Below are 24,923 nucleotides of genomic sequence, written 5' to 3' on the forward strand. Positions count from 1 at the left end.
ACTGTCCTACTGTCCTACTGTCCTACTGTCCCTACTGTCATACTGTCATACCTGTCCCTACTGTCCTACTGTCCTACTGTCCTACTGTCATACTGTCCTACTGTCCTACTGTCCTACTGTCCTACTGTCCTACTGTCCTACTGTCCTACTGTCCTACTGTCATACTGTCTGTCCTACTGTCATACTGTCCTACTGTCCTACTGTCCTACTGTCCTACTGTCCTACTGTCATACTGTCCTACTGTCTGTCCTACTGTCCTACTGTCCTACTGTCCTACTGTCCTACTGTCCCTACTGTCCTACTGTCATACTGTCATACTGTCCTACTGTCATACTGTCCTACTGTCCTACTGTCATACTGTCCTACTGTCCTACTGTCCTACTGTCCTACTGTCCTACTGTCATACTGTCCTACTGTCCTACTGTCCTACTGTCATACTGTCCTACTGTCATACTGTCCTACTGTCATACTGTCCTACTGTCCTACTGTCCTACTGTCCTACTGTCCTACTGTCCTACTGTCCTACTGTCATACTGTCATACTGTCATACTGTCCTACTGTCATACTGTCCTACTGTCATACTGTCCTACTGTCCTACTGTCCTACTGTCATACTGTCCTACTGTCATACTGTCATACTGTCATACTGTCCTACTGTCCCTACTGTCCTACTGTCCTACTGTCCTACTGTCATACTGTCATACTGTCATACTGTCATACTGTCCATACTGTCCTACTGTCCTACTGTCCTACTGTCCTACTGTCCTACTGTCATACTGTCCTACTGTCCTACTGTCCTACTGTCCTACTGTCTGTCCTACTGTCCTACTGTCCTACTGTCCTACTGTCCTACTGTCCTACTGTCCTACTGTCCTACTGTCCTACTGTCCTACTGTCCTACTGTCCTACTGTCCTACTGTCCTACTGTCATACTGTCCTACTGTCCTACTGTCCTACTGTCCTACTGTCCCTACTGTCATACTGTCCTACTGTCCTACTGTCCTACTGTCCTACTGTCCTACTGTCATACTGTCCTACTGTCTGTCCTACTGTCCTACTGTCCTACTGTCCTACTGTCATACTGTCCTACTGTCCTACTGTCCTACTGTCCTACTGTCCTACTGTCATACTGTCCTACTGTCCTACTGTCATACTGTCCTACTGTCCTACTGTCATACTGTCATACTGTCCTACTGTCCTACTGTCCTACTGTCCTACTGTCATACTGTCCTACTGTCATACTGTCCTACTGTCCTACTGTCCTACTGTCATACTGTCATACTGTCCTACTGTCATACTGTCCTACTGTCCTACTGTCCTACTGTCCTACTGTCCTACTGTCTGTCATACTGTCATACTGTCCTACTGTCCTACTGTCTGTCCTACTGTCTGTCCTACTGTCCTACTGTCCTACTGTCCTACTGTCCTACTGTCCTACTGTCCTACTGTCCTACTGTCCTACTGTCCTACTGTCATACTGTCCTACTGTCCTACTGTCCTACTGTCATACTGTCCTACTGTCATACTGTCCTACTGTCCTACTGTCCTACTGTCCTACTGTCCTACTGTCCTACTGTCTACTGTCATACTGTCCTACTGTCATACTGTCCTACTGTCATACTGTCCTACTGTCATACTGTCCTACTGTCCTACTGTCCTACTGTCTGTCATACTGTCCTACTGTCCTACTGTCCTACTGTCCTACTGTCCTACTGTCCTACTGTCCTACTGTCCTACTGTCCTACTGTCATACTGTCCTACTGTCCTACTGTCCTACTGTCCTACTGTCCTACTGTCCTACTGTCCTACTGTCCTACTGTCCTACTGTCCTACTGTCCTACTGTCCATACTGTCCTACTGTCCTACTACTGTCCTACTGTCATACTGTCCTACTGTCATACTGTCCTACTGTCCTACTGTCCTACTGTCCTACTGTCCTACTGTCCTAGTCCTACTGTCCTACTGTCATACTGTCCTACTGTCAATACTGTCCTACTGTCATACTGTCCTACTGTCATACTGTCCTACTGTCCTACTGTCCTACTGTCTGTCATACTGTCCTACTGTCCTACTGTCCTACTGTCCTACTGTCCTACTGTCTGTCATACTGTCCTACTGTCCTACTGTCCTACTGTCCTACTGTCCTACTGTCCTACTGTCCTACTGTCCTACTGTCCTACTGTCCTACTGTCCTACTGTCCTACTGTCCTACTGTCCTACTGTCATACTGTCCTACTGTCATACTGTCCTACTGTCATACTGTCCTACTGTCATACTGTCCTACTGTCCTACTGTCCTACTGTCTGTCATACTGTCCTACTGTCCTACTGTCATACTGTCCTACTGTCCTACTGTCCTACTGTCCTACTGTCCTACTGTCATACTGTCATACTGTCCTACTGTCCTACTGTCATACTGTCCTACTGTCCCTACTGTCATACTGTCCTACTGTCCTACTGTCTGTCATACTGTCCTACTGTCCTACTGTCCTACTGTCATACTGTCCTACTGTCCTACTGTCCTACTGTCATACTGTCCTACTGTCCTACTGTCATACTGTCCTACTGTCCTACTGTCCTACTGTCCTACTGTCCTACTGTCATACTGTCCTACTGTCTGTCATACTGTCATACTGTCCTACTGTCCTACTGTCTGTCATACTGTCATACTGTCATACTGTCCTACTGTCCTACTGTCCTACTGTCATACTGTCCTACTGTCCTACTGTCCTACTGTCCTACTGTCTGTCATACTGTCATACTGTCATACTGTCATACTGTCATACTGTCCTACTGTCATACTGTCCTACTGTCCTACTGTCCTACTGTCTGTCATACTGTCATACTGTCATACTGTCATACTGTCATACTGTCCTACTGTCATACTGTCCTACTGTCCTACTGTCCTACTGTCCTACTGTCTGTCATACTGTCATACTGTCATACTGTCATACTGTCATACTGTCCTACTGTCATACTGTCCTACTGTCCTACTGTCCTACTGTCTGTCATACTGTCATACTGTCATACTGTCATACTGTCATACTGTCCTACTGTCATACTGTCCTACTGTCCTACTGTCCTACTGTCTGTCATACTGTCATACTGTCATACTGTCCTACTGTCATACTGTCCTACTGTCCTACTGTCTGTCATACTGTCATACTGTCATACTGTCATACTGTCCTACTGTCATACTGTCCTACTGTCCTACTGTCTGTCCTACTGTCCTACTGTCATACTGTCCTACTGTCCTACTGTCCTACTGTCATACTGTCATGACGTGCGTTTTTTAGTGCGTTTTTCCATTTTTTCGTGCGTTTTTGCGTTTTTTCGGCGTTTTTTCGTGCGTTGGTTCTTTCGTGCGTTTTCGACATTTCCACTTTTTTCTCAAAATTTCTACTTTTTTCTCAAAATTTCTACTTTTTTCTCAAAATTTCTACTTTTTTCTCAAAATTTCTACTTTTTTCTCAAAATTTTGACTTTTTTCTCAAAATTTTGTCTTTTTTCCTCATGTCTTACTGTCATACTGTCCTACTAATAATATAATACATTGTATATATAATAATATTATTAATTCATTCCTTATTAATCTTTGAGTTGTGATGTTTAATATTAATGTATTTTAAGTTTAATATTAATGTATTTCAAGTTTAATATTAATGTATTTTAAGTTTAATATTAGTTGTATTTTAAGTTTAATATTATTTCATTTTAAGATTAATATTAATGTATTTTAAGTTTAATATTAATGTATTTCAAGTTTAATATTAATTGTATTTCAAGTTTAATATTATTTTATTTTAAGATTAATATTAATGTATTTAAGTTTAATATTAATGTATTTTAAGTTAAATATTAATTGTATTTTAAGTTTAATATTATTTTATTTTAAGATTAATATTAATGTATTTTAAGTTTAATATTAATGTATTTCAAGTTTAATATTAATTGTATTTCAAGTTTAATATTATTTTATTTTAAGATTAATATTAATGTATTTAAGTTTAATATTAATGTATTTTAAGTGGATATTAATGTATTTTAAGTTAAATATTAATGTATATTAAGTTTAATATGAATTGTATTTTAAGTGGATATTAATGTAATTTAAGTTTAATATTAATGTATTTAAGTTTAATATTAATGTATTTTAAGTTTAATATTAATGTATTTAAGTTTAATATTAATGTATTTTAAGTTTAATATTAATGTATTTAAGTTTAATATTTATGTATTTTAAGTTTAATATTAATGTATTTTAAGTTTAATATTAATGTATTTAAGTTTAATATTAATGTATTTTAAGTTTAATATTAATGTATTTTAAGTTTAATATTAATGTATTTTAGGTTTAATATTAATGTATTTAAGTTTAATATTAATGTATTTTAGGTTTAATATTAATGTATTTTAAGTGGATATTAATCTTTGACCAAGGCCCCTGAATCTCACACTCAGAAGGCACGCCGGTACTGCAACAGAAAATTCCATCCCGGCCGGAGGAGAAGAACGTGGACCACGTCCTCCTCCTCATCTCGTCAGTGTGTTTTTAGTCAATGTCAGTAGCCTATAGCATATTATCAAATTGTTCGAAAAAACAAAGAAACAGGCCTCAGGTGGCACGGCCTGCGCCCCTTCTTTGATGAGTGCCTGAAGGGCAGGCAGGGCGGCCCCGGACGTGCTGGTGGTCTGCGGGTCCAACCACCTCGGCCAGAAAAAGGCGGTCCAGCTGGTGGCCGAGATTAAAACGGACCTGCAGGACCTCCACCGGGAATACCCGCGGACCCTGGTCTGGTCGGACATCATGGAGAGGCGCAGGTGGAGGTGGCCCGGCCGGCCAGGGTCAACAAGGCCAGGAAGTGGGTGAACAGTGTGGGCGGGGCTTTTGTTCATGGGTTGGGTGTAGGGCTGGGCGATATGGACCAAAAGTCATATCTCAATATTTTCTAGCTGAATGGCGATACTCGATATATATCCATATTTTTTCTGTGCCATAATTGGGGTTTCCCCCAAAGCATTATAGCATAGCATCTCTGTTAGCATCTCTGTTAGCATCTCTCTTAGCATCTCTGTTAGCTTCATTTTTTTCTGAGGCAAACCCTTAAAAAAACAGTCAGTTTTAATACAAAGCCTCGTGCCAAATGTCACACAGGTTCCTTTATTAACAGAGGTCTGCACAATATCAACATGTATAAAACAAATGAAATAAAAATAAACTGCCTGCATATATAGAATAAAAATGCTTCTTGAATAAAATAAAACAAATATCCCTTTCCTGCATAACAATTAAATTAAAATACACTGTGTAATTAATAGAATGTAGACAGTAACAGGCAGACTTTTCCACTGAGGTTGACAGTTGTGCAAATAAAGAAACATTTGTGCAAATCTCAAATAAAACATTCAAGTCAATTTGTCACAAAATAAGCTATATCAAAATTATATATATTTTTTTTTTAAATCGATATAAACGATATTGTCTCGTACCATATCGCGTTTGAAAATATATCAATATATATTAAATTCTCGATATATCGCCCAGCCCTAGTTGGGTGGGTTTTCTGTCGGCCATCCTCAAATTAAATTCAAAACTCCTGGTCTATTTGTGCGTGATGGAGTTCATTTTTCCACTCTGGGAAATGATATTTTTTCAAATGACATTTTTCAAGCCCTTAAAACCCACTATCAGGTATAGACCAGGGTAAGTGAGGGTGGCCTTTTTTGTTTGCTTTAACGTCTTGCTTTTTGGTTGTGGTTTTATTTTATTTTATTTTTTTGATCACACTGTTCACCCCAAGTTCTGTTGTTTTAATTTTGTTGTGTTTCGTGTCAACCAGTCTTGTAAATAGTTTTTTGTTGTATATAGTTGACCTTTTGTGGTTTGTGACCTTCAAGCATTAAAGAAATGCTCATCAATGAGTTGTTTGTGTTGATATTTATAGAGAAAAGAATGACTATGTAGATATGCTTTTAAGAAACACTTGCAAGCGGTCTCTTAATTTTTTTTTCCATGACTGCAGATCACTAGCGTAGCCAGAAAAAAGACATTGGGTGTGCCACATTTATTACACCTCCACAAACATTAAAAAGAATGTATCTCTCCATTCCAACATGTTGTGTGCGTTCTAAACATTCTAAACATTCACACATGCTCAAATAAATCAATGACAAAGTCGTAAAAAAACACTTTTGCTTGTCTGGTTAGCGCACTCATGTGGTCTACTAAGAGTAATGCGCTACAAACTGCAGTCGTTAAATAAGGCTTTTGCGCATAATCGTTTCCGCCATGGAGAGTGTGCAGAATAAAAATGTGATCCAAGTCCGACACATTAATAGAGAGAGGGACAAATAAACATATTGTGGCACTACAACAGGAAATATGGGAGATTATCTGAGCACGTAAGAATGTGGTTTGTAGAACAAGAAGAGAAGAGATGAAGTGAAGAGAAGATGGGGAGATACAGGCCTATGCAGCAAAGAACAAAACAAGAGTTTAGTTTATAATAAAACCTCAGTAAACGAGGGGGAGCTGCTCTGATCAGTGTTGAGCAGCAGCTGAGCAGGAAACCTGACCAGAGGGATCACACACTCGGGTCTAAACGCCCTGATGGATGATGGATGGATGGATGGATGGATGGATGGATGGATTTTATCTAAGAAAAGTTCTGATCGAATTTTTTTGTTTCCTTCCAGAATCAATAATCAGTATTACTTTATTGATTTTGTATTAATTACACTCATTTGGAACAAGTGAACTGATTAGTTTAAGTAATTTGAGATGATATTTATGGTGATTCATACATAAACTCAGTTGGACTTTAATTGAATGAATGGAGGGATGGATGATGGATGGATGGATGATGGATGGATGGATGATGGATGGAGGGATGGAGGGTCTTCTCCACGGCGGCTCCTCCGCGGTCTCCCTCCCCGCCCACCAGCGGCTCCTCCCCGGCTCCTCTCCGGCTCCTCCTCGGCTCCTCCTCGGTCTCCCTCCCCGGTCTCCCTCACTGCCCACCAGCGGCTCCTCCGCGGTCTCCCTCCCCGGCCCTCCAGCGCCCTCCAGCGGCCCGCAGAAACTTTCTCCGCCGCCACTTACTTCCTGTTTGGTCCGGAGCGGATCCTCCCGAGCCGCCGGTGTCGGTCCGGTCCTCCCGCCGGTGTCTCCTGGTGTCCGTCCCCGGATAGGAGTCACCCTCCTCGGCCTCCCCCGGTCTCTCCTCCGGCTCCAGTCCGAGCACCGGGAGGAGCTGCGCTCTTTGGCCGGCCGCGGCGCACCGCAGCCCGGCTGAGCTCCGCCGGAGCAGCCGGTGTCTGTCTGGTTCTCCTGCCGGTCGTCCTGATGGATTTTACCTAAACCCCGGACCGCGGAGCCCCGTGGAGCCCCGGTGATGCCCCCTGATGCCCCCTGGGGGCTCGGACGGATCCCCGTGTCCCTTGTTCCGGTAACCAGGTCGGTGAACCTCGTTAAAGTCGCCCGGGTTTGACCTCTAAGTGGCCCGGAGCTCCGCCGCTCCGCTCCGGCCTGGAACCGGCCCCCGCTCCGCTGCTCTGGCCGGTAAAAGCTGTTTTTTGGGTGTTTAAACACTTTAGCGGGTTTCTGGTCTTACAGATCCACAAAAGTTTCTTAAATGGACTTTAAACAAACAAAAATAAACACTTTCAGAATCTGAAATTGTTTCAGTTTTCCGACCAGCAGGGGCGGTTCTGGGTTTCTGAAGTGCTGTAATATTTTTATAATGTAATAATAGGTATATATTTTCTTTGATAAAGTAAATCTTGCTGTTATATTTTTTAATTTTTATTTTGTATTTGAGTAAAATTGAAATAGAAACAAGGAACTCATACGCTTTTACTTCTTCCTACTCCCTTTCAGGCATGAAGGTTTATTTCCTTTTGACTTTGTTTAATGACTGTTTATTTGTAGCCTCTTTCTGATGTTTTGTGTAATTGTTTTCTTTTTTTTATAATTATTTAATGCTCGAAATAAAGATTTCAATTCAAATTAAAAAAAAATCAACCTTTTCAAGGCTCCTTTGGGGCCCCCAGTTATTAAGATTTTTAGATTTTTAGTTGAAATTACTTATACTTAACTCACGAAAAACAAACTACCATATTTTCTGGACTATAAGCCGCTACTTTTTTCATAGGTTTTCAACCATGTGGCTTATACAAAGGTGCAGCTATTCTGTGGATTTTTCTTTCACCGCTCGGGGCGCTCTAACCGGAATTAGAATCAAAACTAAGACAAAATAAATGCAAAGAAGAATACGCTACTTCTTCTTTAGCAGATAGAAGTATGTAGAAGCAGATTTCAAACAGATAAATAAATACCGGTTATTTTCTCTTGGTTCTGTCCCGTTTTAATCACCAAAGTTGCTGCCGTGTTAAAAGACACTGTTAGGAAAGATCTATTTAGGTACAAACATGTACATCATTTACAGTTCAAAATTCTTCTGTACATGTAGTAAATATCTAATCTAACAACATAAATATCTGTGGGTTGCATATCTTTTTTTTTTTTAAATAGAGCGGATGCGGCTTGTATATCTTTTTTAAATGATTTTTTAAAAAATAGAGTGGATGCGGCTTATGCAGGTGCGGCTTATAGTCCAGAAAATACGGTACTTACTTAACTCACGAAAAACAAACTAGTTATTATAAACTGGCTCAAATATGAAAAGAAAATAGTAGATTTGCAAGAAAAAAATAGGGAAAAATACGAAAGTCAAAAGTTTCCGAGACAGAAACTAACTTCACAAAATTGTTGATTTATTTTGCTGATTTAAATTATGATTTTATAAACCTGCAGATTAATAAGAAAATCGGCACCTGCAACCGACTCCTCCTTCAACCGACTGCACCATCAACCGATTGCACCTTCAACCTTCAACCGACTGCTCCTTCAACCTTCAACCTTCAACCGGTTCTGGTTCCGGTCATGGAGCTCCCCCAGACTCCCACCTCGCTGTGCTGCTGCCGTAAGTCCATCCCCGGTTCGGGCCCCCCAGGGGCCCCTAACCGGCTCTCGGGGAACCAGAACCGGCCCCAGGGGGGCCCCCCGGGGCCCCGGTCCCCCCCCCTGGAGGACGTGGCCTCGGCCTCCAACTTCCGGGCCTTCCGGCTGCTCCACTTCCACCTGGACCTGCGGCTGAACTTCGCGGTGAAGGAGATGAGCGGCTGGCTGGTCCTGGACCTGGTCCCGGTTCAGCCGGGGGTCCAAACGCTGGTCCTGGACTCGCACCCGTCCCTGCTGGTCCGCTCCATCGACTGCAAGGTCCCCGGGACCGGTACCGGGACCGGGCTGGAGGAACCCGTCTCCCTCACCTACCGGGTCGACCCCTTCACCGACTACGGCTCTGCCCTCAGCATCAGCCTCCCGCCGGCGGTCCGGACCGGCCGGATGATCCGGGTCACGGTCCGCTACACTACCACCGATGGCCCCGCGGTAAGAACCGGGCCCTCATGTGGAACAGTACCGTTGTAGACTGGTTCTGGTTGTGAGGTTAATCAACCTTTTTGAGTACATTTGTCTTTATGAAACTACCAGAATCAGAATCAGTCAGCTTGGAGAGCTAACTGTTTGTTCACATGCTTATCACATGTTAAAAGATTAGGGCAGCCCTTCCTGTGTTCCGTCAGGGTTTTGGGCTGTCCCACAAATACCTCATTGTCTTTAAAGGTTAGCTAAGGGTTAGTTGACCATCTGGTGACACAAGACCCCCTTGACCATTTGAGTTTTTTAAAAGGATGTCTGTTGCTCTGCACACCACAGATAAGTTGCTTATTAACTGAAAAGTCATAGGTGTGACCTTTTTAACCATCATCTGATACCATGTCTGTTCTCCATCTGTTCATTGTCCATTATCTATACACTGACAGTCCTTATATGGTCATTTCCTGTTTCCCATTCTCAAATAAAAGCGTCCTGCAGAAGCAGCATGTTGGGAGAAGAGCTTGGGGGTTTCTGTGAGGGCCAGTGTGCCCTGCACTCCTCAGCTCTCTTCCCCAGACTTCTGCAGAAGGCCTGAAAAATCATTCCACAGTCTCTGTGTCTTTCCTAAGTTATGAATTTATGTTATGATTTAGGAACCTAACACTGGTTCTGGTTCTGGACCAACTCCAACTCTGATTTTCGGTGGTTCTGACCTGGATTTAGACCTGGTTCCATACGGGGTCTGGACTGATTTCAGGGACTAGTTTAGACCCGGTCTAGACCTGGTCTTGGACTGACCCCCTTCTCTCCGTCCCCAGGTCTGGTGGCTGGACCCGGACCTGACCTGTGGACGGTCTCGTCCGCTGGTCTTCACTCAGGGACACTCGGTCTGCAACCGATCCTTCTTCCCCTGTTTCGACACGCCGGCGGTGAAGAGCAGCTACAGCGCCTCGGTCCGGGTGAGTCCAGGTCCTGGTCCTGGTCCTGGTCCTGGTCCTGGTCCCCCCAGGTTCCCCTGAACCCTAATCCGGTCTCTCTGGTCTCTCTGGTCCCCCTGAACCCTAACCCGGTCTCTCTGGCCCCCCCTGCAGGTCCCCGACGGCGTGACGGTCCTCATGAGCGCCTCCCGGACCTCCTACTCCCAGCCGGACCGGGTCTTCCAGTTCTCCATGGAGTTCCCGGTCCCGTCCTACCTGGTGGCCCTGGTGGCCGGAGACCTGGACCACGTGGACCTGGGACCCAGGTCCGTCTCCGCCGCCGCACCTTCACTGATACCAGGAAACACTGACGGAAACATCCGGAAACAGTGTAGAAGCTGAAAACTGGAAAAGTCGAAATGTTGAGAAAAAAGTAAAAATTTTGTGAATAAAGTTGAAATGTTGAGAAGAAAGGCCAAATTTCAACTTTATTCTCGAAATTTTTACTTTTTTCTCAACATTTCGACTTTATTCTTGAAATTGTATTTCAACATTAATCTCGACATTTCAACTTTTTTCCTGAAGTACATAATGAAAAAAAATCTTCCTCGTCTCAAATATTTTTTCTGCTCATGGCCCTGATTCTCTCCCGTAGTTAATCCTGCCAGAAACACAACTTTTTCTTTGTAATGTAAATGTAACTGAGAGTAAACATTAATCAGGAGCCTTTCCAGTGATGTTTTTTTCATTTTTTTTTTGTATTTTCCCTTATAAATATCAACAGTCACGTTCCATTACACACCTAAATGTGTACTAGTCTGTGCATATCAATAAATATATGTGCAATGATGCGTGTGTTTGTTGTTCAATACAACTGATCAGACCAAGCGCAGACACAAGCTGCTCTGATCCAGACGGGTGGAGTTGGAACAAACTGTCACACAATGTCGAGAGAACAAGACAGATTCAGGAAATTTCCATCAGGGGATGAAAAAAGAAAAAAACGAAAGAAAATGGAAGAGTTTAATGCCTCTCTGAAAGGCTTGTTTGATAAATTTGTTACAAAAATCACTGATCCGACCGGGTCTCAAGCAGCCGTGGGGCCCCGCGTCGAGGTAAGAGATGATGATGAGGCAGGGGAAGGTATCCAGTATTTTGCTAATTGGAGAGTTAAAATTGCGCATATAGACACCCGATCCGACCCGAAAAACACAAAAATTTTGCGCCCCCCCTAGCAATTTCGCACAGACGGCTCTGTATACATATATACATATATACACTTATATACACTGACTTTTCCTGGCGTTGTTCTGCAGGAGCCGGGTGTGGGCCGAGCCCTGCCTGCTGCCCTGCGCCGTGAAGAACCTGGGCGGCAGCGTGGAGCGCTGGCTGGCCGTGGCCGAGGAAATGTTCGGCCCGTACCTGTGGGGCAGGTGAGCCAGCGGCACGCCAGCAAAACTTTATTTAAACCGTGGGCGTCGACGCTAGCAGCACACCAGCAAAGCTTTATTTAAACGGTGTTGGTCGACGCTGACGGTGCTCCTCCTGCAGGTGCGACCTCGTGTTCCTGCCGCCCTCCTTCCCCATCGTGGCCATGGAGAATCCCTGCCTCACCTTCATCATCGCCTCCATCCTGGAGAGCAGCGACTTCCTGCTCATCGACGTGGTGCACGAGATCAGCCACGGCTGGTTCGGCAACGCCGTCACCAACGCCACCTGGGAGGAGATGTGGCTGAGTGAGGGGTTGGCAACGTACGCCCAGCGGAGGGTCACCAGCCAGGCCTGCGGTGAGAACTAGTTAACTAACACTAACTAGAGGTTTACTAAAACCAACTAGAGGTTTACTAAACACTAACTAGAGGTTAAACACTAACTAGAGGTTTACTAACACTAACTAGAGGTTAACTAAACACTAACTAGAGGTTTACTAACACTAACTAGAGGTTAAACACTAACTAGAGGTTTACTAACACTAACTAGAGGTTTACTAAACACTAACTAGAGGTTAAACACTAACTAGAGGTTTACTAAACACTAACTAGAGGTTTACTAACACTAACTAGAGGTTAAACACTAACTAGAGGTTTAATAACACCAACTAGAGGTTTACTAAACACTAACTAGAGGTTTACTAACACTAACTAGAGGTTTACTAACATTAACTAGAGGTTAAACACTAACTAGAGGTTTACTAACACTAACTAGAGGTTTACTAACATTAACTAGAGGTTAAACACTAACTAGAGGTTTACTAACACTAACTAGAGGTTAACTAAACACTAACTAGAGGTTTACTAACACCAACTAGAGGTTTACTAACACCAACTAGAGGTTTACTAAACACTAACTACAGGTTTACTAACACTAACTAGAGGTTTACTAACATTAACTAGAGGTTAAACACTAACTAGAGGTTTACTAACACTAACTAGAGGTTAACTAAACACTAACTAGAGGTTTACTAACACTAACTAGAGGTTTACTAACACCAACTAGAGGTTTACTAACACCAACTAGAGGTTTACTAAACACTAACTACAGGTTTACTAACACTAACTAGAGGTTTACTAACACTAACTATAGGTTTACTAACAGTAACTAGAGGTTTACTAAACACTAACTAGAGGTTTACTAAACACTAACTAGAGGTTTACTAAACACTAACTAGAGGTTTACTAACACTAACTAGAGGTTTACTAACATTAACTAGATGTTTACTAACACTAACTAGAGGTTTACTAACACTAACTAGAGGTTTACTAACACTAACTAGAGGTTTACTAACACTAACTAGGGGTTTACTAACACTAACTAGAGGTTTACTAACACTAACTAGAGGTTTATTAACACTAACTAGAGGTTTACTAAACACTAACTAGAGGTTTACTAACACTAACTAGAGGTTTACTAAACACTAACTAGAGGTTTACTAAACACTAACTAGAGGTTTACTAAACACTAACTAGAGGTTAACTAACACTAACTAGAGGTTTACTAAACGCTAACTAGAGGTTTACTAACACTAACTAGAGGTTAAACACTAACTAAAGGTTTTACTAAACACTAACTAGAGGTTTACTAAACACTAACTAGAGGTTTACTAACACTAACTAGAGGTTTACTAAACACTAACTAGAGGTTAAACACTAACTAGAGGTTTACTAACACTAACTAGAGGTTTACTAACACTAACTAGGGGTTTACTAAACACTAACTAGATGTTTACTAACACTAACTAGAGGATTACTAAACACTAACTAGAGGTTTACTAACACTAACTAGAGGTTTACTAACACTAACTAGAGGCTTACTAACACTAACTAGAGGTTTACTAACACTAACTAGAGGTTTACTAAACACTAACTAGAGGTTAACTAACACTAACTAGAGGTTTACTAACACTAACTAGAGGTTTACTAACACTAACTAGGGGTTTACTAAACACTAACTAGATGTTTACTAACACTAACTAGAGGCTTACTAACACTAACTAGAGGTTTACTAACACTAACTAGTGGTTTACTAACATTAACTAGATGTTTACTAAACACTAACTAGAGGTTTACTAACACTAATTAGAGGTTTACTAACACTAACTAGAGGTTTACTAACACTAACTAGAGGTTAACTAGCACTAACTAGAGGTTTACTAACACTAACTAGAGGTTTACTAACACTAACTAGAGGTTTACTAACACTAAATAGAGGTTAACTAGCACTAACTAGAGGTTAACTAACACTAAGGTTTACTAACACTAACTAGAGGTTTACTAACACTAATTAGAGGTTTACTAACACTAACTAGAGGTTTACTAACACTAACTAGAGGTTTACTAACACTAACTAGAGGTTAACTAGCACTAACTAGAGGTTAACTAACACTAAGGTTAACTAGCACTAACTAGAGGTTAACTAACACTAACTAGAGGTTTGCTAACACTAACTAGAGGTTTACTGACACTAACTAGAGGTTTACTAAACACTAACTAGATGTTTACTAAACACTAACTAGAGGTTTACTAACACTAACTAGAGGTTTACTAACACTAACTAGAGGTTTACTAAACACTAACTAGAGGTTTACTAACATTAACTAGAGGTTTACTAACACTAACTAGAGGTTTACTAACACTAACTAGAGGTTTACTAAACACTAACTAGAGGTTTACTAAACACTAACTACAGGTTTACTAATACTAACTAGAGGTTTACTAACACTAACTAGAGGTTTACTAAACACTAACTAGAGGTTTACTAACACTAACTAGAGGTTTACTAAACACTAACTAGAGGTTTACTAACACTAACTAGAGGTTTACTAGGACTAACTACAGGTTAACGAGCACCGGACGTGTTTGTAGTCCAGTTGGTCGACCCGCCTACTTTAGTTGGTATAACGGAGTATCGTCTGCATAGAGGGGCTGCCTTATGATATAGCTACTGTACATACTACTAGTTATACCAGAAATATTGATACAACCATTATTATTGTCCTTATGGTTGTTGTTGCTGTAGATGTCCCTCTCTGTGTATAAGTACTATTACAAGTACAAGTACACAGATATATATATATATATATATATATATATATATATATATATATATGTATATTTATAATATTTGACCTTTACCTGCAGGTGAGGCGTTCACCTGCCTGGAGACGGTGGTGCGTCTGGACGCCCTGCACCGACAGCTGCGTCTCCTAGGAGAAGACAACCCCGTCAGCAAGCTGCAGGTCAAGTTTGAACCAGGTAACCGCGGTAACCAGGTGTACATAGTTGTACAGGTGGTTGTACAGGTGTACATGGTTGTACAGGTGTGCATGGTTGTACAGGTGTGCATGGTTGTACAGGTGTACATGGTTGTACAGCTGGTTGTACAAGTGTACATGGTTGTACAGGTGTACATGGTTGTACAGCTGGTTGTACAAGTGTACATGGTTGTACAGGTATGCATGGTGCTACAGGTGTACATGGTTGTACAGTTGGTTGTACAGGTGTACATGGTTGTACAGCTGGTTGTACAAGTGTACATGGTTGTACAGGTATGCATGGTGCTACAGGTGTACATGGTTGTACAGCTGGTTGTACAGGTGTACATGGTTGTACAGGTGTGCATGGTTGTACAGGTGGTTGTACAGGTGTGCATGGTTGTACAGGTGTACATGGTTGTACAGGTGTGTGGTTCTGTCTCCAGGTGTGAACCCCAGCTCTCTGATGAACCTCTTCACCTACGAGAAGGGATTTTGCTTCGTCTCCTACCTGTCGGAGCTCTGTGGAGACGTCAAGCGCTTCGATCAATTCCTCAGGGTACGAGCACGCTACGCTAGCACGCTACGATAGCACCGACGACACTAGAACCCACACTCACAGTATGTGTGTGTGTGTGTGTGTGCGTGTATATATGTGTGTGTGTGTTTGTGTGTATATGTGTATATATATATATATATATATGTGTGTGTGTGTGTGTGTGTGTGTGTGTGTGTGTGTGTGTGTATGTGTGTGTGTGTGTGTACTACACCTCAGCACAGAAAACAACAACTTCGCTCAGAGCTGCTCCTCAGCCAATGTCCTTGATGTTATCAGACGGCTCGGTCAGTTCTGAAACAGTCCACAGATGTTCCTGAGAGGGGAGGGTTAATGGGGGCAGAGCCACTTGTTTACATTCCAGATTGTGACTGGAGCGGTCCTCCAAACCGCTCTGTCAAGGTCAGATTATAGAATCAACAATTGTATTAAAGAACAGACAGACTCAGTAATTTTCCGTCTGCCTTCAGTCTCTGGTTCATCAATTGTGACTCCAAAAAGACGAATTTGTGATCAATTCCCGCCAAGCCGAGTTTCCAGTTTCTCCAAGGTTTTCTCCATCTTGCCAATGAGCTCAAAGACCGCCGCCAGCCTGCGATTCTGTTCAAGAATCGCATCCAGCTTGCGGCTTTGCTCTCTCAGCGTTAAAGTTTGAGTGTTGGTCGCTACGCTTATCCCCTCAGCAACGTCGGGCAGCTCAGAAAGGGCCAGAATGGCTTTCGACGACTTACGCGTTTCTCGATATACGAGGAATCGCCCCACTCCAATTAGAAGAAATCCTGCTATCATTAATCCAATTGTGAAGCATCTTCAACGTCCTCGACAGACAGGATCACCAAACACAACGGCTTCCAATGTTTCCAGGAATCCATTGTGTATCCAGCAAAACATGTCCCATCGGGGCAGGAGGGCTCCCTTACCCCCTGACTTGTCGTCGCAAAAATGTGGTCAATTGTGCTGAGGGACCAGTTAATCAATTCCATGATTGTAGAGTTTCGGAGGAGTGAAAAAGAGAGACTCTGAAGACGAGACAGGACAAAAGCAGTAGCAGGGCAGATAAGAAGGGAGAGGAGCAGAAAAGCGTCCGCCTTCACCGAGAGCCGGAAGAAGTATTTATATGTATGTGTGTGTGTGTGTGTGTGTGTGTGTGTGTGTGTGTGTGTGTGTGTGTGTGTATTTATATATGTGTGTGTGTGTTTTTCCAGGACTACATCCAGGAGTTTAAGTTCCAGAGTGTTGTATCTCAGGATTTCATCAGCTACTTCCTGCGTTACTTCCCGGAGCTGCAGGAGGCCGCCGTGGCTGAGAGGGAAGGTAGGTGGCCCCGCCCCCTAGTCCCTGGCCCCGCCCCTAGTCCCTGGCTCTGCCCCCTAGTCCCTGGCTCTGGCCCTGGTCATGGCCCCGCCCCTAGTCCCTGGCTCTGCCCCCTAGTCCCTGGCTCTGGCCCTGGTCATGGCCCTGCCCCCTAGTCCCTGGCCCCTCCCCCTCAGTGACATCACTTCCTGTTTCCAGGGCTGGAGTTTGAGCGCTGGCCAGAGACGTTCTATGAACGAAACAGCCCACTACGGTCGGTTTCCTGTATCTGTCACGTGACTGCCACGCCCCTTTAGGAGACTAAGGCTACGTTCACACTGCAGTCCTTAATGCTCAATTCCGATTTTTTCCCATATCCGATTTTTTTGTGTGGCTGTTCACATTATCTTTTAAAATGTGTCCTATATCCGACTCGAGTGTGAACGCATCGCGGCCCTGAACTGACCCGCATGCGCAGAGGCGTGTGATGATGACAATGATGGATTTGCATCCAACAGGTGCCTGTGAACTGCCAATTATCCATCAAGCTCCACAATTATCATGTTAACATTAAATCAGATAGATTTGTCAAGGACGTTTCTCTTGCATCTTTATCATTGTGCGGGCATGAATTCTCAGAGTTTTGCGGGAGCGGGCGGGAGTGGATGTAAACACTGCGGGCGCAAATGCAGCGGGAGCGGGCGGGAGCGGGATGAAGAAAACAGTCCCGCTATAGCAGGGCTCTAGCTCCGCTCCCCGGAGTGTCAGCTCTGCTCTCCGGCGTTCAGCTGGGTTTATCACCTAACACACGGTCCAGCTCGCTGTAAAACGGGCAGGTTATGCGACCACGACCGCTTCACTGATTTGAATCCTTAGCTTCTTTATTTAGTAATGCTTAAATTCAGCGGGTTGTCTCGTCTGATCTGAGGTCGTAGGTGAAAAAGGTGAGCGCGGAGGAGAGGAGGAGAGGCGGAGGCGGAGGCGGAGGCGGAGGCGGCCCGGAGGGACCCCCGCCGTCTCCCGGGTCTCTCCCCCGCGGCTCGGGGCTCTGCGTGTGACGTCAAAGTCGCATTAATTCCGACCTGGCTGTTCACACTGCGGTCGCATTGCAAAACATCAGACCTGTATCCGATTTAGAACCACATATGGAAGCGACCTGAATCTGATTTGAAAAGATCAGATTCCATGTGACTTGTGCTGTTCACACTGTCATAAACAAATCGGATCTGAGTCACATATGAGCAAAAAATCGGATTTGGGTCACTTGGGAGCTGCAGTGTGAACGTAGCCTAACAGCAGGTCCTGAGTCTATAATATAAACACTTTAACATATATCCACTATAACTGTACTCTACTGTTTAGACTCGTTTACACACTGGTCGTTGGTCTACTGTTTTTATTCTTTGTACTGAGTTTCGTGTTGTGTTGTGGTATTATGTGTTTCTGTCTTTGTTTTTTCTTATTCCTTGTACTGATTTTCGTGTTGTGTTGTGGTATTATGTGTTTCTGTCTTTGTTTTTTCTGATTCGTTTATGTTCATGTTACCATCAACCTGCCAGGGGACTACAGATGGAAATTAGCCTGAGGCTATAATCTGGCATATTTACATGTAAATGTTCATTAATATGCACTGTCCCATTTTAAATAAATAAATAAAAATAAAATATTGAGTCCTATGGGAAAAGTGAACGTGAGCACAGATTATTACCAATTCCTTCGCCCCATAGTAACCTAAGTAAATATGGGACCCATTTTTCAAAAGCCACGAACCTTCTGAACATTCTGACACCAAAATTGACATTTTCAGACCGACAGATTAGGAGAAAATGAACTTTGTTTGATACCTGTCCCACTTAGGAGACAGGAAGTGTATACCATTTCATACCATTGGCAGAAACGGTAATGCGCTATCTTCTGTATAGAGGATCTTTGGCGCTGGCTCAGCGGCTCTGGCCCTTCCCCCTCCCCCTCAGTGACATCACTTCCTGTTTCCAGGGCTGGAGTTTGAGCGCTGGCTCAGCGGTTCTGGGCCGCCCCCCTTCGAGCCGGACCTGTCTGCCGGCCAGTCCCTGATCCAGCCGGTCCAGGACCTGTGTGACCTCTGGACGACCTCTGACCCCCCCGACCCCAGCAGGCTCCGCCCCTTCGACCTCTCGGCCTGGAACACCTTCCAGGTGGTTCTGTTCCTGGACCGGATGCTGGACCGGAGCCCGCTGCCCCCCGGTAGGTACAGAGTACTAACTAGTACTACAGAGTACTAACTAGTACTACAGAGCACTAACTAGTACTACAGAGTACTAACTAGTACTGCAGAGTACTAACTAGTACTACAGAGCACTAACTAGTACTACAGAGTACTAACTAGTACTACAGAGTACTACCTGGTACTACCGAGTACTACTGAGTACTGCTACTGAGTACTATAGAGTACTACTGTATATAAAACCAAGTCATTACTGACTACTGCTGAACAATACTCAGCCTCTAGTTAGTGTTAGTAAACCTCTAATTAATTAGTAAACCTCTAGTTAGTGCCGGTTAACCTCTAGTTAGTGTTTAGTAAACCTCTAGTTAGTGTTTCACCTCTAGTTAGTGTAAGTAAACCTCTAGTTAGTGCTAGTAAACCTCTAGTTAGTGTTTAGTAAACCTCTAGTTAGTGCTGGTTAACCTCTAGTTAGTGTTAGTAAACCTCTAGTTAGTGCTGGTTAACCTCTAGTTAGTGTTAGTAAACCTCTAGTTAGTGCCGGTTAACCTCTAGTTAGTGTTTAGTAAACCTCTAGTTAGTGTTAGTAAACCTCTAGTTAGTGCCGGTTAACCTCTAGTTAGTGTTTAGTAAACCTAGTTAGTGCTGGTTAACCTCTAGTTAGTGTTTAGTAAACCTCTAGTTAGTGTTTCACCTCTAGTTAGTGTAAGTAAACCTCTAGTTAGTGCTAGTAAACCTCTAGTTAGTGTTTAGTAAACCTCTAGTTAGTGCTGGTTAACCTCTAGTTAGTGTTAGTAAACCTCTAGTTAGTGCCGGTTAACCTCTAGTTAGTGTTTAGTAAACCTCTAGTTAGTGATAGTAAACCTCTAGTTAGTGTTTATTAAACCTCTAGTTAGTGTTTAGTAAACCTCTAGTTAGTGTTTATTAAACCTCTAGTTAGTGTTTAGTAAACCTCTAGTTAGTGTTTAGTAAACCTCTAGTTAGTGCTGGTTAACCTCTAGTTAGTGTTAGTAAACCTCTAGTTAGTGTTTAGTAAACCTCTAGTTAGTGCTGGTTAACCTCTAGTTAGTGTTTAGTAAACCTCTAGTTAGTGCTGGTTAACCTCTAGTTAGTGTTAGTAAACCTCTAGTTAGTGCTGGTTAATCTCTAGTTAGTGTAAGTAAACCTCTAGTTAGTGTTTAGTTAACCTCTAGTTAGTGTAAGTAAACCTCTAGTTAGTGCTAGTTAACATCTAGTTAGTGCTAGTTAACCTCTAGTTAGTGCTAGTTAACCTCTAGTTAGTGCTAGTTAACCTCTAGTTAGTGCTAGTAAACATCTAGTTAGTGCTAATCAACCTCTAGTTAGCATCTAGTTAGTTAGTTAGCCTATAGTTAGTGCTAGTTAACCTCTAGCTATTACTAGTTAATCTCTAGTTAGTGCTAGTAAACCTGTAGTTAGTGATAGTTAACTTCTATTTGGTGCTAGTTGACCTATAGTTGGTGCTAGTTAACCTCTAGTTAGGGCTACTTTACCTCTAGTTAGTACTAGTTAACCTCTAGTTAACCTCTAGTTAGTTCTAGTAAACCTTTAGTTGGTGATAGTTAACCTCTAGTTAATGCTAGTTAACCTCTAGTTAGTGCTACTTTACCTCTAGTTAGTACTAGTTAACCTCTAGTTAGTGCTAGTAAACCTTTAGTTGGAGGGAGTTAGGGCTAGTTACCCTCTAGTTAGTGTTAGTTAACCTCTAGTTGGTGCTAATTAACCTCTAGTTAGTGCTAGTAAACCTGTAGTTGGTGCTAGTTAACCTTTAGTTAGGGCTAGTTAACCTCTAGTTAGTGCTACTTTACCTCTAGTTAGTATTAGTTAACCTCTAGTTAGTGCTACTTAACCTCTAGTTAGTACTAGTTAACCTCTAGTTAATGCTAGTTAACCTCTAGTTAATGCTAGTTAACCTCTAGTTAGTGCTACTTAACCTCTAGTTAGTACTAGTTAACCTCTAGTTGGTGCTAGTTAACCTCTAGTTAGGGCTAATTACCCTCTAGTTAGTTAACCTCTAGTTGGTGCTAGTTAACCTCTAGTTTGTGCTAATTAACCTCTAGTTAGTACTAGTTAACCTCTAGTTAGTGCTACTTTACCTCTAGTTAGTACTAGTTAACCTATAGTTAACCTATAGTTAGTGCTAGTAAACCTTTAGTTGGTGCTAGTTAACCTCTAGTTAGGGCTAGTTACCCTCTAGTTAGTATTAGTTAACCTGTAGTGAATGCTAGTTAATCTCTAGTTAGTGCTAGTTAACCTCTAGTTAGTGCTAGTTAACCTCTAGTTAGTGCTACTTAACCTCTAGTTAGTACTAGTTAATCTCTAGTTAGTGCTAGTTAACCTGTAGTTAACCTCTAGTTAGTGCTAGTGAACCTCTAGTTAGTGTTAGTTAACTTCTAGTTAGTGCTAGTTGGCCTCTGGTTAGTGTTTAACCTCTAGTGAATGCTAATAAACCTCTAGTTAATGCTAGTTAACCTCTAGTTGGTGATAGTTAACCTCTAGTTAACCTCTAGTTAATGCTAGTTAACCTGTAGTTGGTGCTACTTAACCTCTAGTTAGTACTAGTTAATATCTAGTTAGTGCTACTTAACCTCTAGTTAGTGCTAGTGAACCTCTAGTTGGTGATAGTTAACCTCTAGTTAGTACTAGTTAACCTGTAGTTAACCTCTAGTTAGTGCTAGTGAACCTCTAGTTAGTGTTTAACCTCTAGTTAGCTAGTTAACCTGTAGTTGGTGATAGTTAACCTCTAGTTAGCTAGTTAACCTGTCTGTGGTTCCAGGTGTGATGTCCAGTCTCTCCAGCTGCTACTCTACCCTCTTCGATGGTCTGAATGCTGAGGTTCAGATCCGCTGGCTGCAGATGGTGGTGAGGAATTCCTTCTACCCCGACCTGCCGCGGGTCCGAGCCTTCCTGCACAAACACGTAAGAACCGCCGGCCAACGTGGGGTTGTAGTACTTTAGGTCAAGTTGTAGTACTTTAGCTCCAGTTGTAGTACTTTAGCTCCAGTTGTAGTACTTTAGGTCAAGTTATAATACTTTAGGTCCACTTGTAGTACTTTAGGTCCACTTGTAGTACTTTAGGTCAAGTTGTAGTACTTTATGTCCAGTTATAGTACTTTAGCTCCAGTTGTAGTACTTTGGGTCCAGTTGTAGTACTTTAGGTCAAGTTGTAGTACTTTGGGTCCAGTTGTAGTATTTTAGGTCAAGTTGTAGTACTTTAGGTCAAGTTATAGTACTTTAGGTCCAGTTATAGTACTTTAGGTCCAGTTATAGTACTTTAGGTCCAGTTGTAGTACTTTATGTCCAGTTTTAGTGCTTTAGGTCCAGTTGTAGTACTTTATGTACAGTTATAGTACTTTATGTACAGTTATAGTACTTTAGGTCAAGTTGTAGTACTTTAGGTCCAGTTGTACTACTTTATGTCCAGTTGTAGTACTTTGGGTCCAGTTATAGTACTTTATGTCCAGTTATAGTACTTTAGGTCCAGTTGTAGTACTTTAGGTCCAGTTGTAGTACTTTATGTCCAGTTTTAGTACTTTAGGTCAAGTTGTAGTGCTTTAGGTCCAGTTGTACTACTTTATGTCCAGTTGTAGTACTTTGGGTCCAGTTATAGTACTTTAGGTCCAGTTATAGTACTTTAGGTCAAGTTGTAGTACTCTATGTCCAGTTATAGTACTTTAGCTCCAGTTGTAGTACTTTGGGTCCAGTTGTAGTACTTTGGGTCCAGTTGTAGTACTTTGGGTCCAGTTGTAGTACTTTAGGTCCAGTTGTACTACTTTATGTCCAGTTGTAGTACTTTGGGTCCAGTTATAGTACTTTAGGTCCAGTTATAGTACTTTAGGTCAAGTTGTAGTGCTTTAGGTCCAGTTATAGTACTTTAGGTCCAGTTATAGTACTTTAGGTCCAGTTGTAGTACTTTAGGTCAAGTTTTAGTACTTTAGGTCAAGTTGTAGTACTCTATGTCCAGTTATAGTACTTTAGCTCCAGTTGTAGTACTTTGGGTCCAGTTGTAGTACTTTGGGTCCAGTTGTAGTACTTTGGGTCCAGTTGTAGTACTTTAGATCAAGTTTTAGTACTTTAGGTCAAGTTGTGGTACTTTATGTCCAGTAATAGTACTTTAGCTCCAGTTGTAGTACTTTAGGTCCAGTTGTAGTACTTTAGCTCCAGTTGTAGTACTTTAGGTCAAGTTGTAGTATTTTAGGTCAAGTTGTAGTACTTTAGCTCCAGTTGTAGTACTATGGGTCCAGTTGTAGTACTTTAGGTCAAGTTGTAGTACTTTGGGTCCAGTTGTAGTATTTTATGTCCAGTTATAGTACTTTAGGTCCAGTTGTAGTACTTTATGTCCAGTTTTAGTACTTTATGTACAGTTATAGTACTTTATGTACAGTTATAGTACTTTGGGTCCAGTTATAGTACCTTAGGTCCAGTTGTATTACTTTATGTACAGTTATAGTACTTTAGGTCCAGTTGTAGTACTTTAGGTCCAGTTATAGTACTTTAGGTCCAGTTGTAGTACTTTAGGTCCAGTTATAGTACTTTAGGTCCAGTTGTAGTACTTTAGGTCCAGTTATAGTACTTTAGGTCCAGTTATAGTACTTTAGGTCCAGTTGTAGTACTTTAGGTCCAGTTTTAGTACTTTATATCCAGTTATAGCCTCACTCTGCCCTTTGACCCCCAGACCTCCAGGATGTACACCGTCCCGCTGTACGAGGACCTGGTTGCCGGGGTGATGAAGTGCGTTGCCATGGAGATCTTCTGCCAGACGCAGCGGCGGCTGCATCCCAACCTGCGGCGGACGCTGCAGCAGCTGCTGTTCGGGCCGGGCCTGGCCCCGCCCCCGGACCTGGCCACGCCCCCTGCCCCGGCCACGCCCACCCTCAACGGCTCCGCCCCCTCCTCCCCGCTGGAGACGGCTGCTGCCATGGCAACGGCTGCCACGGCAACGGCTGCCATCGCCTTGCGGGACGTCAACGTGTCGGCGTGACGACCGTCAGGATCCGGGCACTGGACCAGGAACTGGACCAGGTCTAACTGGACCAGGAACTGTAGTTGGTGATAGTCAGCGGTCCAGAACCAGAACCAGCACCAGAACCAGAACCAGAACCAGAACCAGAACCAGCACCAGCAGATTCACCCGAGTGGCCTTGAACTCACCAGCAGATCCGGGTTCGGTTTTTCCGTTTTTTTTATGTGGAACCTGAACGTCTCAGGAGCTCCGGATTCCCAGCCGACAGTGAACGCACCGTCAGACCGAATGGGAGAAAATGAAAAACACTTAAAACCTCAGATTTCTGCTTTTTGTCCCTTTTGAACGTTGAATTAAAAATAAAGAAATAACGATCTGACAAAAGCAGAAAGAAGTAAAAGCTATTTACTATATTTATTATTTACCTGAAGGCGTTGGACTCGAGGAAATATTCAGAAACTACGTTTTTTTTTGTCTTCAAAATGATGTCCAAGCCTTGATTTATTTATTTTTTAGGGAAACTTTTATTTTCATGGTCGGATCTGTTTGAAGTTCTTTGATGTCAGCAGGTTCGCTCTGGGGTTTTAAAGCCGTTCATGTACCGGAAGTACATAGCTGTGCCTTGTGGTTTGGTGGCAGTGACGAGCTGCGTTAATAAAAAGATAATGATTCTTGATTTAGCTTTCTTTCTTTCTTTCTTTCTTTTTCTGTAGAAATATCTGAGAAGCTTTTAATTCTTTGTGGTTTATTATGTTAATTAAAAACCAAGTTGGAGTTTGTCTGTGT

The 24,923-nt window shown here is 42.6% G+C and overlaps 1 protein-coding gene across 2 annotated transcripts; it reads left to right on the forward strand.

Annotated features, from left to right (window-relative positions):
- Window positions 1-7,061: 7,061 nt before the first annotated feature.
- Window positions 7,062-24,906, forward strand: rnpepl1 (arginyl aminopeptidase like 1). Of its 2 annotated transcripts, none has more exons than XM_061720008.1 (12): window positions 7,062-7,559; window positions 8,814-9,449; window positions 10,256-10,396; window positions 10,529-10,680; window positions 11,671-11,787; window positions 11,906-12,141; window positions 14,992-15,105; window positions 15,551-15,663; window positions 16,866-16,974; window positions 18,949-19,176; window positions 21,951-22,093; window positions 23,850-24,906. In XM_061720008.1, the coding sequence occupies exons 2-12, from the start codon at window positions 8,943-8,945 to the stop codon at window positions 24,153-24,155; spliced, it is 2,166 nt and encodes a 721-aa protein (XP_061575992.1). In that variant the 5' UTR covers window positions 7,062-7,559; window positions 8,814-8,942; the 3' UTR covers window positions 24,156-24,906. The 2 variants fall into 2 exon arrangements, with proteins under 2 accessions (XP_061575992.1, XP_061575991.1); XM_061720007.1 differs by having other exon boundaries at window positions 7,063-7,454.
- Window positions 24,907-24,923: the final 17 nt, after the last annotated feature.

Source organism: Cololabis saira, chromosome 4 (assembly GCF_033807715.1).
Source record: "Cololabis saira isolate AMF1-May2022 chromosome 4, fColSai1.1, whole genome shotgun sequence".
NCBI classification, from domain to species: Eukaryota; Metazoa; Chordata; class Actinopteri; order Beloniformes; family Belonidae; genus Cololabis; species Cololabis saira.

Coding starts and splice junctions, on each gene's coding strand:
- rnpepl1 (XM_061720008.1), top strand. CDS start 8,943: ATGGAGCTCCCCCAGACTCCCACCTCGCTGTGCTGCTGCCGTAAGTCC. Junction 10,681..11,670: donor CACGTGGACCTGGGACCCAG/GTCCGTCTCCGC, acceptor GTTGTTCTGCAG/GAGCCGGGTGTGGGCCGAGC. Junction 19,177..21,950: donor CCGGAGCCCGCTGCCCCCCG/GTAGGTACAGAG, acceptor CTGTGGTTCCAG/GTGTGATGTCCAGTCTCTCC.